At 45.1% G+C, this 17441-nt stretch overlaps 1 protein-coding gene and 1 long non-coding RNA gene across 4 annotated transcripts in view; one reads left to right on the plus strand and one right to left on the minus strand.

Annotated features, from left to right (window-relative positions):
* NBAS (NBAS subunit of NRZ tethering complex) overlaps positions 1 to 17441 on the plus strand; it is a 328333-nt gene that overhangs the window by 266699 nt on the left and 44193 nt on the right. For all 3 annotated transcript variants that reach the window (XM_049652503.1, XM_049652501.1, XM_049652502.1), the window contains 3 exons: positions 8982 to 9200; positions 12097 to 12299; positions 14633 to 14722. In XM_049652503.1, coding sequence (XP_049508460.1) covers positions 8982 to 9200; positions 12097 to 12299; positions 14633 to 14722 — 512 coding nt within the window. The remainder of the gene's footprint in view (positions 1 to 8981; positions 9201 to 12096; positions 12300 to 14632; positions 14723 to 17441) is intronic.
* LOC125937661 (uncharacterized) lies at positions 2400 to 4322 on the minus strand. The gene is made up of 3 exons (XR_007462457.1): positions 4189 to 4322; positions 3888 to 4040; positions 2400 to 2578 (listed from the first exon to the last, which is right to left on the minus strand). It is a non-coding gene; the product is annotated as an uncharacterized LOC125937661 (long non-coding RNA).

The following is a 17441-nucleotide window of genomic DNA, read 5'->3' on the forward strand; positions in this document are numbered from 1 at the left end:
GCTGAAGTCGGACGCTTAACCGACTGCGCCACCCAGGTGCCCCTACTCTCAGTTTTTAAGAGTCTTTTATGGTTTCTGGAGCCTCTTTTATAAGGCGCTAATCCCTTTAACCAGGGCTTCACCCTCATGACTGAAGTACCACCCCCCCCCCAGGCCCCACCTTTGGGGGATGGGATTTCAATATCTGAATATCTGAATTTTGAGGAGACACAAACATTCAGACCCTAGCACTTGCTATCTAAGATTTTTTTAATCATAATTTTAAATGGGTACAAAGGAGGATGTAATTTTCTATATTTTAAATGTTGGCATTAAAGTAAAACTGTTAGGTAGCTCTGTTTGTGTCCAGAGTCATCTACAAATCACACAGCGATTTGATAACTACCACGGTCCCTTTATTTTTTTTTTTTTTTAAATTTTTTTTTTCAACGTTTTTTATTTATTTTTGGGACAGAGAGAGACAGAGCATGAAGAGGGGAGGGGCAGAGAGAGAGGGAGACACAGAATCGGAAACAGGCTCCAGGCTCCGAGCCATCAGCCCAGAGCCTGACGCGGGGCTCGAACTCACGGACCGCGAGATCGTGACCTGGCTGAAGTCGGACGCTTAACCGACTGCGCCACCCAGGCGCCCCAGCCACGGTCCCTTTAAAAAGTACAAGAACAAGCACATCTCTAGCGTTAAAAGGTCGTGTTCTTTTCCAATGACTTGTACTCTGTTTCTTTTGTCAACAAGAAATAAAGGGCACTAGGTAAAGGCAATAAAGACTGATTTTTTTTTTAAGTTTATTTATTTTGAGAGAGAGAGAGAGATGGTGCGAGTTGGGGAAGGGCAGAGAGAGAGAGAGAGAGAGAGAGGGAGGGAAGGAGGGAGATTGATTCCCAAATAGGCTCCACACCTTCAGCACGGAGCCTGACGTGGGGTCTGACGTGGGGCCCGAACCCACGAACCCATGAGATCATGACCTGAGCCAAAACCGGGAGTCGGATGCTTAACCAACTGAGCCACCCAGGCGCCCCAAGACAGATTTCATTTGGCGGTAACTATTGCTGCAGGGAGGACAGCCCGTGTTAACTGAGCTCAGCTTCTCTGAAATGAAAGGCAGGAGACTAAACGCTGGGGTGTGCTAAAGGAAAGGCCCTCAGGGGCTGGTTTCTAGAACTGGGCCGCTCTCTCTTTGCTAATTGACGTGTACCCAGAAGGAAAACAACTCCTTGTGTCTTTATGACGGAAGAGAGTGTGCAGGGTGGGGCAGGGGCTCACTGACGCTGTGCCCCCACCCTGCCACGGGGTTGGGAGCATGGACCACCTCCTTGGATGTCTCCTTGGATGTCTGTGTTTTAAAGAGACGCTTCCAGATTTATATCTCAAAGCGGCAGAGAGAGGATTTACAATGGCAAGCTTTCTAAAGTCACTGCTCCAAGAAGGGTTCAGGGGCCTATCAGCCTATCTCTGGGTTTTGACTGAAGTAAACAGTAGATTCTACTGGCAGTTTTGAGCTTTCTCAGGAAAGAATCTTAAGAGAGACTTTGGTCATCTTAAGGGTGCTGGGTGGCTCAGTCGGGTCAGGTAGGCTCAGGTCATGATCTCGGGGGTTTGTGAGTTTGAGCCCCGCATCCAGCCCTGTGCTGACAGCTCGGAGCCTGGAGCCTGCCTCAGATTCTGTGTCTTCTTTTCTCTCTCTGCCCCTCCCCGGCTCATACTGTCCTTCTTTCTCTCAAAACAAACAAACAAACAAACAAAAAAACATTAAAAAAGACTTTGGTCACCCTAGAGACAGAGACATAGACTTAAACTGCTAGATCTCACAGTAGTCTGCTCAGGTCTCTTAGTGAAGGAGTCTGGGAGTTGGTGAATAAACACACTGAGTTGTTTTGTGCCAATGCAGTGTTTTTATACTTAAAAGTATACGTCTTTATACTTACAAGTCCTTTCTCTGCATCAAAAAGAATTATAGAGAGAGAAATTAACATTTAAAGTTTTTCTTGTGACCAAAGCACTCTGAGATTTTTTTAAAACTTTTTTTCTGTATTATTGTTTCAGCCATACATTTGATGAAAACAACATAAATGTGTTAACTTTTGATCCATAAGAATTTATCATAGCATTAAAAGTGTATTTAAAATGTACCTCTTAATGAGATGCTTAGGGCTTTAAATATTGCTTCTTAATTAGTTTATGTGCCCTTTGATGAGCGCTAGTTATGGCTAGATTGAGATTGCCTTCAACATCAGCTCTTTCCCTTTTACATTTTCAGAGATAGGAATATTTAAAAACCTTGTTCACAGTGGATGGGGAAGGAGCTTTGGCAATCTGTTGTTAAAAATTATTTTTAAGGCTTTATCAACTGACAACTCCATTAAATCTTTCATAAATTTTGTTGAAAGCAAAAGAAGGGGAAACCGTGCTGTGTGCGAAAAGACTTTCATTATCCAGTTGTCGGAGGCCTGTCACACACCAGGATTTTCAGCTGTCCCTTGTTTGGTGGTATGGAACTTTGTAGATTCCAGGTCCATGCGGCAGAGTCAGATTCAGGAAAAATGTGGTGCATGTCTTTCTTATGTAAGTGGAGGAAGGCCTCTGTGAAAGGAGAGTCGAGAAAGAGAAATAAGGTTGACATCCTGACTTCCAGAGTGTTCTCCAGATCAGTTTTAGGACAGAGGGTTTAGAGAAGGTGAAGATTTAGAAACTGATTCCCTTAACGCTCTCTGCCCCGGCATACCCTTCAGAGGAGCTTTGTGTGCGGCTCACTGGCCTCGAGAATGTGTAAGCTCCTCACCGTGGCCCCCCTGGGGAGCCCAGCCCTCCTCTGCATCTGTTCCCCTGCAGGACGGTCTCCTGCCCAAGCACCCACAGACTCTCCGTGGACACCACCGTGGGCTTTTCCTCACCCCTCGAACAGTGACCGCCCAGGTCTCGTGCGGGAGTGACGCTAGAGGAGGTAGTGTCTAGTGTTTTGTGAGGATGGGGTTGTGGGGGAGCCGGGGAGCATCCAAGTCCTGGGACCACTTGTTTTCAGAAACACTTCTTCCTCCTTTCCCAGATTCACTATTGGCTGGTGCTCTGTACCCACCATCCACCTCCCTGAGATTCTTTGAGGTAGTGAGCCGCTGGTTGTGGGGGGAAGATATTCGATCCCTCAGGAGTTCTAGAGTCACAGCCGCAGAACATTCTCGTTTATAAAAGCCTTTCTTTAAAGTCCCTATGCTGCTGTCTCTGCCTGAAATCTACCCCACCCGCTTCATCCAGGTGAATTCTTGCTCATCCTTCAAGTTCTGGTTCAGATGTTACCTCCTTTGTAAAGACTTTCCTGCCTTGCCGAGACCGACGGTTTTTTTCTTGATACACCCCCCATGCTTAGTTTTATACTTGTTACATTTTAGAAGTGCTTATTTTGTGTTTGGCTTTCCCAGTACGATGTATGTTCTTCAGAGGTAGAGATTGTGTCTTAATTTTCCTTTGTATCCCCTGTGCCAAGACCAGCTCTAGCGAGTGGGAGAGGGGCAGGGAGAGAGGGAGACACAGAATCAGAAGCAGGCTCCAGGCTCTGAACCGTCAGCACAGAGCCCAATGCGGGACTTGAACTCACGAACCACAAGATGGTGACCTGAGCCGAAATCGGACACTCAACAGAGTCACCCAGGCACCTCAAAGTACAGGAGGTTTTAAATGGGGACCTGAAAAGAGAGGCTATAGGTCTGTCCTTTATCAGCCAGAGGTTTTCTTCCATCTGTCATATTTGCTGTGATGTTAAAAAAAAGAAAAGTGAAGAATTTTGCCCTTGATTTTTCCATCATCTTATATAGTTACTATTAGCAACGTGAACAGTATATGCAGACGCTGATTTTTCCAGCTGACTGGAAGTAGCAACTGGGTTTTCTTGAGTCACCTGCCATTTCCTAAACACCAGCCTTATCTTCAAAACCACGCTGTGTTCATTTTAAAAAGAAAGCAAACGCTCTCTGCTCTGCAAGGTTTATCGGCCTTCAGGTACGCGCAGATGAGGAGAGTTGTCTTGGTGAATTTTGAATCAAGCCATTACCTGAAAATGATAGCACTGATTGTGTCGACTTCTGCCTCAGCTCCCCCCCGCTCCCCAGTCGGCGATAGAGAGCCGTCCGGCCAGCCTGGCGAGCGGGCCCCTCCGTGTGCCCCCCGCCTGCCCGGCTCTTCCTCATTCCCCGGCAGACCTCTGCATGCACCCCGGATTCCAGCCGAGCCAGCCGACTCCCGGCTTCCCCACTTGCCCCTTTGACCTGCTGACCCCTCGGGATGCGTGGCCTGTCTTCACGCCTACGCACCGCAGAGGCCGGCCTTGGCAGTGGCCGCCTTCGGAAGACTCACTTCCGGTCGGCCGGAGCGCCCCTTCCGAGGCCTGTGCACCGTCTCCTAGATACCCTATTGCAGTTTTGTAACAGCCGTGCTGCTCTGTGATGTCTTTTGTCTCTCTGTGTTTCAAACTGGACTTGACCGTACCCGGGGGCAGGGACCTGATCTAATTTTGTCTGTGCTGCCAGCACCCGGCCCAAGGCACACGTACACCGTGTGTTCACCGGGTGTGCATCCAGTGCATACGCTCAAGGTCGCCACGGGTTTAATGTCCCGGTGTCTCTTCCTGCGTGGCTTCTGATTGCCACAAGTGGCATTGTCCTGATGGCACACATCCGATCACGGGTTTTTTTGTTGTTGTTCAAGTCCTTTAAAATATCCTTTTGCAGTTTTAGTCTCCGAAGGCCCTCTCACAGGAACAGGACGCCGCGGTAAATCGGAGCCTTTTGGCCCCATTCTGGACCACAGGTTTCTAGGGACGTATTGAGAACATGTCATTTCGTTGCTCCTCTGAAGGCTCTCCCCCAGCCCCAGCTACCGTGTTGATCAGAGTTGAGTAATCTAACAGCTGTTTTTTGTCAGATTCTGTTGCCTGCAACACGACTCATCCTAGCTGCAGGGGGATTGGCAAATGCGGTAGAATCCACGGAATCCTCGTGTCTGCTGACTGCTGCACTCTCTGCCTCATCCAGAGACCAGTTAGAACCATTGCAGTACAAGAGGGGTGATGTGGCCTAGAACTGAGCGGTGACGGTGAACGTGGTGGGAATTGGGTAGACGGATATATTTCAAAGGTAGACCCAGTGAGATTCAGGGATGTTGGGGATGACTCCTAGATTTCAACCCCTTCCCACCAGCTTGTCTCCTGTACTAAATGTGATTTCTCTGAGCCTGGCTCCTGTTTTTCCACAGGGCCTACGAAATAGATGCACAGTACATACTTACTGAGTGCTAGAACAATTAACTTTATTTTATACAACCCACAGTTTCTTAAATAGTAAGTAGTTACTAATTGCTGTCAGGGGATAGTTTTACAAAATCTTTGCTTTCTAATTATAGAAATATGTGTATGAGTGATGTGTTAACGCCGTGGGCTTCAGAATAGAAGGTTAGGAACAGAAGTACCTTGTGGCTGCTAGGGTCAGTGAAGAAATTGTGATTTTTCTCTCCGGTACATTTGTCTATCTTTTTTTTTTTCTTTTACTACTTATTTCTTCTATCATGGAAGAGTTTAAGCAAAATAAGTCTAATAGACTTACTCGGTGTGAAACTTGTATTTAATCTCACCCTATAGTCTTTTTTAAAAAAAATTTTTTTAATGTTTATTTTTGAGAGAGAGAGAGTATGAATGGGGTAGGAGCAGAGAGAGAGAGGGAAACACAGAATCTGAAACAAGCTCCAGACTCTGAGCTGTCAGCACAGAGCCTGATGCGGGGCTCAAACTCACAGACTGTGAGATCATGACCTGAGCCAAAGTCAGACGCTGAACGGACTGAGCCACCCAGGCGCCCCTCACCCTAGAGACTTTCAGCGATGAACCTGTTCTCACAAAGAGTGAAAAGCTTAAATATCCAATCAAGCACAGTGCCCAGGCAAGTAAAAGCCCTTGCATCTTATATCATTCTGCGTCTTGTACAGGCCCCGGCTCCCTCAGGAAAATTAACTTACGTTTACATTTGTTCACACGCTGTATTCTTAGTAACCGTGGTTATTTACTTATTTTGAAAGATCATTAAGAATAACGGGGGGAGGTACTTTTCTGAGGAGACTGGTGATGAGGTCAAACAACTCAAACTCCTAGAGAATTCACTCGCCTCTACTGGCTGTTCTGTGGCGGTTCCATAGCAGATTCTAGGAAAGCACGGAGGTCAGTGTGAGGCCTGTGCTCAGTATTGCTGGGCAGCTGGGGTCCACACGCATGTAAGCATGGAGTATGCACTTGGTTGTTGGGGCAGACGGCCTGCCAGTGGACCAGCTGTTGAGGCTGAAGAAACCGAGTCCAGGGTGACTTGTGTGTATCTTGGTGTTGAGTCATGACCGGGCATTTGGCCTGCAAAGAAGAGAAGAGACAGTGTTTCACTGAGATAAGATACCAGTTGACACCGGGGAATGAAGAAAAGCTTCCACGTGTGGAGCCTAGAGTGTGGGCCACGGTTACATTGCGAGGCTGGAGGGGTAGCTTGGGGCCAGCTTGGGAGAGTCCTCGGGCTGCCATGCCAAGGAACTTGCGGAGCTTATGAAAAGGTTTTTCTAAAAGAGATTACGTGGCACATTTACTAGGAAGATAAAAACCTAACAGGTAGATGACGGCCTGGGTGGTGTATCAGTTGGTCAAATTAGAATTGAGCCTCGGTTTCCTGAGTTACCTACTATATGGGTAAGGCATTTTGCTGATTGTTTTGCATATTCTCTCATTTAAATGGTCAGAATGACATTGTGTGGCGGATGACTTTTTTTTTTTGCATTTTATGCATGAAGAAACGAAGGCTTGAAGCATGTGGTCAAGTGTCACCCCGGTAGTAAAAATTAAACACGGGTTTTGTGAGGTTAGTGCTCCCCCTACACTTACCAACTATTCCAGGGGTGGTTGACACTGACAAGGCTGACTTCGGACAACAAAGATGGCGTCTGGACTCCTCCCAGGGCACAGAGACCAGTTGTTTCTCTCAGGACGCTGCTTTCCGCACAGGGGAATTGCCTGTCCTGTTCCTACTCTCTTGCCAGTCTGTTGTGGAAACCTTCCACGCCCTTTGATGGGCTGGGAGAGCATAGACATTTGGCCAGCTGGATATCCAAACATTCCCCAAGCCCGTGTTTCTTGGGGAAGCAGATAGGAGTGAGTGGAAAGGAAGGACTCTCTAGGCCATTTTCTTATTTGTCTTTCCTTCTGTTGAGCATTCGGCCAGTGTGCACCCATCATACGCTCTGTCAGAGCCCGTGAGGGGGTAGAAATGGCAAAGTGGAGGCTGTGTGATGTGCGGTGAAAGGGGAGCACAGATCCATGACCAAGGCCCCTGCCTTCTGGCTTTTCCTTTTTGCACTCATGCGAGGAACCCCACCATATCACAGAACCTCCCCAGGGCTCAGTCCTTCCATCCATATGATGGGGGAAAGTAAGGAGGGCTGTTGAACTAAACACAAGTTCTGTGATCTTATATTTCTCAACCACAGAAAAGAGTTCACAGGGTATGCAAGGGAGGAGAATGATGAACTGATACTTATGGTCAGTAGTCGCTTCTGATGTTGTTGTATGCCAAGGTGCTTGGGGGTAGCAGTCTGGCCACAAAACTTACTTGAAGCTGCATTTGCAAAGCACACACTTAATTACAGTTCAGTGGAAATAGTACTTTCCTAAAGTTCCTTTTTACCCATATTTGTATAGACCGAAGAAAATGTCAGCTGTCCTCATTATGCCACATGAATTCTACACAGAGTGACTTGGAGGCAGCTGGTGGGGAGGGTTGAGCGGGGTTTGCCTCCTGGTGTGGTCGCAGATGCTATGTTGATGTCTGGTATTTTTCAGAATAACCAGACACACAGGGTACCTGATGTTGAGAAAGAAAATAAAGATAAGATTTTGTCCTAAGACTCATCTGTTTTTTATTTTATTTATTTAAGTCAACACAGAGCCCTTTTAAGTCTGTAGTAAAAATGTGCTTGAGTAGTTGACATGAGGCTAAATCTAAGACCCAAAACAGCGCAAATCAGCGGGGCCTCAAAAAGCCCGGCGTGGCTCACCAGTCTGTGGTGCATCCATCAAGATGGGTTACGTTTAGACTTGAGGCCAAGCAAGCTTAATATTTTTAATATTATGAGAAAAAGACAACTCTTGCATACCTAAGAAAGTGACTTTCGCGTGTCACAACTCAAATACTTAGTGAGCAATTGAATGAATACATTAGTATAGAAAATTGACAAAATTGAGAACAAAATTGCTCATAACCCTAACATAACAGTCACTGGCACTGGTGTCTGTCTGTGTGTGTGTGTGTATGTATTTCTGTTCAGCCGTACAGGTTTTGTTCGGATTTTAATACGAGCATGGTGTAGACAGTTTTATGATTTCTGATTCCTAAAATTCAACATTTTATGTTAAGCACTTTCCAAATTGCTAATACTGATTTTATATCTAATTTTAACGGCTGCATAATGTTCTATCTAGTAATTTATCATAAGTTAGTTACCATTTCTGTTATTACCAGGCAATTAGGTTGCTTTTGAGATTTTAGAGTATTATTCCAGTTGAAATCATTATGCCTATACAATTTTCTTCTTTTTAATCATTTCCTTGTAATAAATGATTGAAACTGGGAATTGTAACTGTAGAAATGACTCCTCATTTCTGCCTTGTAACCAGTAATCTATCTGAATGCCAGTTTCATCATAACACCACCTACTTTTGCATTTTAGCATTAAAAAAAATCTGTATTTATTGCCTTAATAGTGCATATGGCACCTCACTGTTGTTCTCCTCACAGAAGAAAAACTAATACAACAAAAGTCCTAGACACCAATTGAAGTTGTATATCAACGTTTCACTCTTGTTCTCTTTGCTTCGCTAATACCTTATTAAATACACCTTATTAATACCGTATTGAATACAGACGCAGGGCCGGTTTGTCTCACTGCCGTTCAATACCTTTTTGTGTTGAAGCTGTCCGTGGAAGCACGCAAAGAGATGACTAGAAAGGCTGTCCAGGCAGTCCAGCATTTTATTGAAAAGCCGCGGAAAAGAAGTTCAGAAGATGACATTCAAGAAGCTAGTGACTCTAAAATCACCTATGCGGATGCCCGGGGCCATCTGGAGAAATCTCTTGCTCACCTGGAAACCCTCAACCACAGCTTCCTTGTTTCTCTGAGGAATAGTGAGCAGGTAATGAAGGGAAAACTTCTTCTCCATGCTCACTCCCTCTGGCAACCTCAGTAGGGCTTACATTCATCCTTTAGAGCCGTATTAGTGGTGTTGATAGGGGTTTCAGTCTTGCAGATGTCCTGGCAAATGTCCCTCAACCCTTTATCCTCTAGCCTCTTCATCACCTCTTGATTGTGGGCTCCCATTTGCAGGTTTGCGGTTCTTTGAAGAGGATTTGGGGCCACTTAACAGGATTGAGGGACAGAAGGTGGTTGGGGTGGGGGATGGGCACCCCTGGGGGGTATGGCCCAGGATGGGTGCCTGGGGGAGGGAGTGGTCACCGAGGCTGAGAAAGGATGGGGACCGTGGTTTGCAAGCCCTGCGTCTAGCCGGTAGGTGTTTTGCTCTCCAACTGAAAAATGATAGATTTTTTTTCCCCCGAATTTTCCAAAAAGTCCAGAAAGAGCCATCCATGCCTGCTTCAGATTTTTTTAAATTATACGCCCCATCCTGTTTATGTTTTCTGTTTCCAACCTAATTTTATCGATATGCATTTTTTTGGCTGATACAATTGTTCCTACATGGTTTCTAGTTGAGACCCTCATGGTGTCTCAGAAAATACTCTCGTGAGAGTCAGGAGCCCCCTGCCCAGGATGATTCTTGAGGCAGTTAGGACAGGGTGTTAGGACAACACAGGGGAACCCTCTGTAGCTTTTCTAGTTTTTCTTCTGTATTGTTACAGCCGAGGGAGTTTAAGCTGTTCTTTTCCATAACTGAGAAGTTGACAGATCAATAAGTAAATGGATTCATATAGGTAAAAACAATGTTTAGATATAAAAGCAGTATTTCATTTGCCCCATTAATGTTACGGTAAATGAACCTGTAAGTGGCCACTAATCTCCTCTTTTATTTTTCTAAAACCTTACATATTGATTGAATCGTATTCTTGGCTTGTAAAGAAATATTCCTGACTAGAAAGATCGGTCAATGGAGAGCAGTTCAGATAATGAACAAATGGAAGATTTCAAAATGTGTAGGAGACGCATAAATGCAAACCCTCGTGGAAAAGATAATGAGCAGAATTCAAAAGTTTGATAGCAGTTTTATTTCATTTTGTATTTTTCAGTGCTATTCGCCTGCGTAATGAATAACATTAAATGATGTGCAAGCCAGATAGAAGCCTTTGCAGGGAACAAATCGGCTTTTCCAATCTTGATTTTATCTTACTGACGTGTAGAGTACTGTAATCCATAATTATAAGAACTAGGGTAAAATTTGAATTCCTCTAAGTTAAAATGATTATGCTGATTAGTATAAAAATGTACATACTTGTCTTGCTTAGTTTTTTAATTAAGTATGCGATATTCAAATCTGGAGAATTGTCATTACTGTCCTTGGAACAAGTATTATCTTTCAGTGACTTGAATCACGTCTATGGGGCCAGGGGGGTTATTAACAAAAACAGCTGTTTGTTTCAAATAGGCTGAGATTTAAAGGTACCAAATGACTGCTTGCAAACGCTATTCAGTCATACCGTGGATGGTCCATAATAGGATACTCTTCTGGTTCCTAAATTGGACCCTATTTGATTTTATTAGAGTACCTCTCATAGCAAACACTGGAAGTAACCTTTATCCCCATACATTTGTCCCTTTTGAGTTCAGGCTTTAACTTTCACCTCTTTAATTCTACACCCAGTGAAAGAAGATCCCCCACACCCTACGTTAGCGCGGTCTAAACTCGAGGTTTTGATCCTGTGGCGCCTCAGTTCCCTCTTGCTCAGCAGGGACCTGAGTAACTGTTCTGTTGAACTCACGGGCATTTTCTGTTATCAGAAGTCTCACAGTGGGGAGAAGAGTAAAACGAAATGTCATGCGTCCAACTCCCAGCATCAACAGTCGTCAGAATGTGACCCGTCATCTCATGCCTACCTCCCCTACCCTCTCCCCACTCCTGTGGAATATTTTCAAGAAAATCCTGGTCATCATTTCATTTTATCCATAAATATTTCCTTATCTTTTTCTCAAAGGATACATGTGAACACAACCACTGCAACATTATCACAATCAAAACATGAACAGTATTTCTTCAGTATCATCAACTGTCCAGTTAACGGATTTTTACATGGTGGTTCTGAAAGGCAAAACAGTGCATTCTAGGTTACCCGAGAAGCTTATAAAGAACCTGGAAAGCATTCTAAACACTAAGTGACCACATTTGGTATGGTGAAAAATAGTAGTTTGTGGCCCATTTCATAAATTATTTGTTGTCACGTTAATTTTTACAGATATTATCGAAGAGGGGCAGGCTGTGTGGCATGGGGGTGGGGAGATGCAGTCTTTTGGATTCTGATCCTAGTCCCCCTGAACATCTCCGTGTGCCTTTGGGCATGTTACTTAACATCTTTGGTTTTCAATTTACTTTTTGGTAAAACAGAGCTAATTAAAACTCTTTGCAGGCTCACTCTAAGCATTAAATTAGGTAACACACGTGTACTACCTGAGTTTGTGCAGATCAGAACTGTTATGTGGTTATAATAATAATCACAGTAACAATAATCAAGAAACTCAGACTTCATGAGTTTCACTTTGTGTCTGACATTGTGCTAAAGGCCTGGCTCTTATATGCTCTCATGTAACATTCACAACACCCTCTCTTCCCAAGAATCTCTGTCATCATCCTCATTTTGCAGGTCCCGAAGGCTCATCAACTAATAAATGCAAAAAAGCAAGGATTTGTACTCCAGCCTGGTGTCCGGGAAGCCCAAGCTCTTGAAAACCACTACATCTCCTTCCGTGTGGCCTTTGTAGTTCGAGTGTGTTTGGTTTGAGAGTCGTCTAAATTTGCTTCACTCTATACATGTGGCCACACCTTATTTCTACTTGATGTTTAGGTGTTGTGCCCCTTATCTTTTCAGGAAGTGCTGCAGAAATACAGTCGCCTGTATGATCTGTCCCGATCAGAAAAGGGGAAAGTTCACGATCAAGCTGTGGCCATGTGTCTAGATGGCCTGCCTCTGAGAATGATCCAGAAGCTGCTGCAGGTGGCCGTGGGCCCTCTCGACATCTCGCCCAAGGACGTAGTACAGAATGCAGTGAGGAGAATAGTTTCTGCCCTGAGGTAAGCCAGAAAAGAGTCCCCGGAAAGCCGAGGCGATAGTTTGCCAGTAATGGCACTTGTTTCACAGTCACGAGGGTAAAAATACGATCATGGATATAGAGGCATTTTATTCACTATGAAGTACTTCATAAAAGTGAGAGGTTATTATCAGATTTCTCAAAGTCTTGTGTCTTAAAATATCTCAAGAGTGGAGAACCATGAAAATGTTTCCCCATTGGTATTGTGTGTAACCCACCCTGAAATTAACTTCTGGTTAGACCCTCTTGCCGCTCCCCCCCCACTCCCGCCATCATCCCCATCCCCAAATAATTCTTGAAGTAAGGGAAGGGCCAAGATTAGCAGGTAGCTAAATGTCAGGTCATCATGTGACCCCCGGTGGATGTACACATCCTGACTTTTCTACTCACACTTCTTTTCAGAGCTTGCAAAATGGCTCCCAGAAGCTTCTTTCGAAGTATACACAAGGCAAGGTTAATCGTATACTGAAGAAGTTAGACATCTGTTAAGTCTCTTAGAGTTTTATTTACCTGCAGTTAATGGCCTGAAACCAACAATTGAGAAATTCTAGCTTTATGTCAGTATGCGGGTGTCTTCGTGGGAATGCATCCGGGAGGGTTAGAAAAGGGGGAAAGTTAAGCTAAGAGAAGAATGAGGCATGAAGTGCTTTCTGTGAATAATGCAATTAGGCTGAAAGATTTGGTTGTGCTTAATGTATTCTCCTTTTAAGCATTCTTTGTAATTCTGCATTGCTCTTGAGGAACTTTTTGATTAAATGCATGTCAGTTTTCCACAGCTGAACTGAAATCAAATGAGCCTTTATCAGTTTAATTACCCCAGCCTCATAGCAGTTTTCACCTTTTAATGATCTGAGGTATCTGGTAATTTTCAGAGAGAGACAGAGACAGAGATAGAGATAGAGAAATAAAATATAACACTTTTTAAGAAATAACAAATGTCAAGTTAATAAAGCAGTGTTCTGTTATTAGCTTATTATGTTTTGGTGGTGGTGGTGGTTATAAGAGCCGCCCACTTTCCTGTTTTCTTTTCTTTTTTTTTTTTTTTTTTTTTTAGTGTTTATTTATTTTTGAGAGAGACAGAGCACGAGCAGGGGAGGGGCAGAGAGAGAGGGAGACACAGAATCGGAAGCAGGCTCCAGGCTCTGAGCTGTCAGCACAGAGCCCGACACGGGACTCAAACTCACAGACCTCGAGGTCATGATCTGAGTCGAAGTCAGATGCTTAACTGACTGAGCCACCCAGGCGCCCCTTTCCTCTTTTCATTGATGACAGATACTTGTTGGTCACATTTTGCACCTTTTGATTCATAGCTATCTTTTTAGTGTTTCTTAAATCAAAATATAGATGAACCTCAGAAAAACAAAACATTTTGAAAAATCGGTGCTTTGATGAATTTATTTCCTAAAAATTGCCTATTTTTGTAGATAATGAAAATATGTGATATTTTTACCCTTATAAAATTGTGACAGAAATTACACTTCTCTCTCCTTCCCTGCACCCAGCTCCACTTACTAAGATTTGGTTCTTACCTAATAAATGTTATGCTTAGCACACGGAAGATATTCAATAAATGTGAATTAAATCTTTCAGTAGTGGGAGGAGAGGGAACTTCAGAAGTTCAGCTACCTCCTTTTCAAAGGAAAAGAAATTGCTACGGACAACATCCATAACGTTCACCTTTTAGAAAGTTAGTAGAATTTGGTAGATATGAAATAACAAAGGCGTGTAAAGAACTGAATCCAGCAGTTGATTTAAGTCCTACTGCTGAAATTATTCAGAACACTCAGCTAAAACTTGTCTTCTGTTGCTTTTTTTCAAAATTTACTAGAGTCCCAGATATATACGCTCGTAAAATGGGCATAATAATGGTACCTACCTTGTGGGCTGTTGGGGATTAAACAGTAGATGTGTGCGTACAGCATTCAACGGTGTCTTGTGCCTAGTGAGTGTCACGTAAATATTAGGGTTTTTTTAAGTCCAGCTGGAGAATTTGGATGATTATGTATTTAATGCACACGTATAATAATGTCCATTGACTGTTTTTTGGAGGACAGAAGGCAGGTAGATTGTGCTTGTTTTCCTGGCAAGAAAATACATATGAGACTGTGAGTGTCTTAAAGGCAGAAGGCGTTTCGTTTCCACACCTTTGGCACGTCGTGTAGGGCTCAGTGCCCTCGCAGACCACACGCAGCCCGCGTGGCTGGGAGCCGGCAGCGCGCACTGCCACAGCCCAGCCGGGCTCCGAGTGCGAACGCTGTGCTGCTTGCTGAGCCCAGAGTCCCCTTCTGAACCGGTTCTTTCTTTCTCCCTTTGCAGTGGAGACAGCGCTGAGCTTGGTGGGCCCAGGGACCCCCTCCAGGTCCTGGAAGGTGTTGTCGCAGCCGTCCATGCCAGCGTGGACAAGGGGTAAGCCTAGAACGGCTTGCGTGTCTCACTTCGTGGCACGCCGCAGGATCTTAGAATTATTGTGAATATCCATATTTATGAAACTGCCAAGAGGAAGCAGTCTTGCCAGGTGTTTTCGGAAGGAATTGCTGAGAACTTTGCCACTACAGAGGCTCTCCATCTGGAGACACAGTTTCGCAGCTGCCCTCTCACTCCTCAGCTCCAGCAGGACACCCCCCTTCTCTCCAGAGCCCCCTCTGCAGGGAGAGTATGGTTTCTTCTCGCCACCTCTTGAGTGAGGCCAGGAGGGGGAGCTGCTCTGAGCTTCTTAGGAGAGAGGGGTTCACATCTGCGAGAGGTTAGCTGGACTGAGTGAAGTATGGAAATTTCTAGAATGTTTATATATTTCTGAGAGCTTTATATATGTTAGGTCTGTCTTGTCGGAGGACTATGAGTGTACAGGTTTTATGAGTCTAGAAAGATGTGTGTCTCTAATGCCATTTTTAGAAAGAATTTTTCATTTAGGTCCAGTGGCAGTGACAGGGTTAACAGCATCAAGTGGGTGGTTATATATTCACCAGAGTTTACAGACCTCTTTCCTGTGGCTTTTACTCATGTCATCCCTGTAAGGCCAGGCCCCAATTCCTTTTTTTATGTTGTTTTTGTTTGTTTGTTTGTTTGTTTGTTTGTTTTAACAAAATCTCTCTATCCAATATGGCACTTGAACTCACAAACCTGAGATCAAGAGTTATATGCTCTACTGACTGAGCCAGCCAGGCGCCCCTCAGTTTTCTTTTTTCTATCCTCCCCTCCCCTCCCCTCTCCTTTCCTTTCCTTCCCTTCCTATAGGTTTCCCAGTGTGGGGCTTGAACTCAGAACCCTGAAATTAAGGTCTGAGCTGAGATCAAGAGTCGGATGCTTAACTGACTGAGCTACCCAGGCGCCCCTCCATTTTTTTTTTTAATAGGAAATATGATATAATAATAACAATGAAGAAATATTTGCAAAAACTCCTCATAGTTCATTGAGTATTGTAATTGTTTTTATTTGTACATTACCTTCTAGTTATTGTGCAGGTACAGATGTATTTTTATATAGCTTCAATCAAAACGTATAAACACTTCCTGTTCTTTTTTTATTTGCTTGCTATTGTGAGTCTTCCCATTGGTCTTTGTAGCTTCCCTGAATATTATTTCTGATGGTTGTGTACGCTGTTGCCATTTTCGGAGGAGGCCTTGCCCCCAGTCGTAGGCCTGGGAGATGGAACCAGGATCCCAGCCAGGCTCTGAGTCGTAATTCAGCTCTCAGATGCCTTTGCAGCCTATTTCCATGCATTGCTCTGTGCCCGAGGTTTGAGTGGAAGACAGAGGATAAGCCATACTGGTCAAAGTGGGAGAACACGGCAGTCAGGGCCCTCTACCGACTCAGCCTTTTGCCTCACATGCTTGTTCTGATCCCCTTTGCTCGTGGGTCCTTCAGTAAGAAGGAAGCCACAGCAGGGGCCGATTTACCTCTCGTTCTAAAGAGAAATGAAGTGACTTACATGTGCACCATGTGCTGAGTCACGAGGAGTAAGATACGGGGAGGAAATAACCCCCAACCTCAGAAGCTCAGTCTTGCAGGGGCGACGAGCCCCCCGTGCCCCTCCCCCAGCCCTGGTTACCACACTCTGGAGGGGCAGGTGCTGGACAGAAAGCACAGTAGAGGGAGCAGTTTATTCTGCCTGGGGAGGTCAGAGCAGGATACACGAGGGGCCACGTTGGGCCTGGTCTGTGAAATGTGAGTCTGTGAGGACGAGGAGGAGGGTGACGGTACTCCGGGCTGAGGAAACTACCAGAACCGTTGCAGATGCGGCAGAGCAGAGACGCCGCGTGGGAGACCCTCAGCCCCCTTCCAGACGTGCGCCTCCTCGCACCTGCCCAGCCGCCCCTTCGCTGCCGGCCGCTCCTGTCAGAGCACAGCTGCTCTCAGGGCAGGACGCCCCGGAGCCTGGCCTCGCGGGATGACAGGGATCTGGAAGGGCACTAAGCCCCTTCCAGGGGACACGTCGCAGAGGGATCAGAAGGCAGTATTTTTCTTAGTGGGTTTCCGGCCACAGATACACAGGAATCCAACTCGGGTGTCTTGCATACGGACTATTTTTTTTTTCTTTTAGCTTTGATTTCCAAAGAGGAAGACATCGGGGAATGGAGAAACAGAACGAGATCTTACTTTTTTTATTCCAGAGACACAGAATAACAAAGTCTTTGCAACAGAAAAACTTCAGTGAACAATTTCTTTTTTCTTAAAAAAGAAGAAGAAGAAGAAAGACAAAGTCATAACTTTTATTCCTGACAAGTAGTTTTTGGATCCACAAGGATTTTAAACCCAAATCCTTGGCTTCAGTTTCTCTTCCCAAAACTCTGCCCAGCAGCGTCCCATGGGGGAGTCCCTCCTTTCCACGTAGCTCTCAGTGGGGTCTTTGGAGCGACATGGGGACTTGGACCCTTTTGAAGTAACCCTCTCAGTCACTCACTACTTAGCCTGACCTGACTGCCTGACCCCCAGGAGGCCACACCAGGCCTGGGTATTTCAGGGACATACCATCAGCCTCCCTCGGTCCCCGCCCCCAAACTTGAACATCCACTGCCCTCCTTGGCATGTTTAGAGAGCCAGTCACCTCTTTCTGTGCACACGGTCAGCTGTCACACACATTCACGTGCTCTTAGGTTAGGCATACGCCATCCCATAGTGTCCTGGC

This window comes from Panthera uncia (genome assembly GCF_023721935.1).
Source record: "Panthera uncia isolate 11264 chromosome A3 unlocalized genomic scaffold, Puncia_PCG_1.0 HiC_scaffold_12, whole genome shotgun sequence".
Taxonomy (NCBI): domain Eukaryota; kingdom Metazoa; phylum Chordata; class Mammalia; order Carnivora; family Felidae; genus Panthera; species Panthera uncia.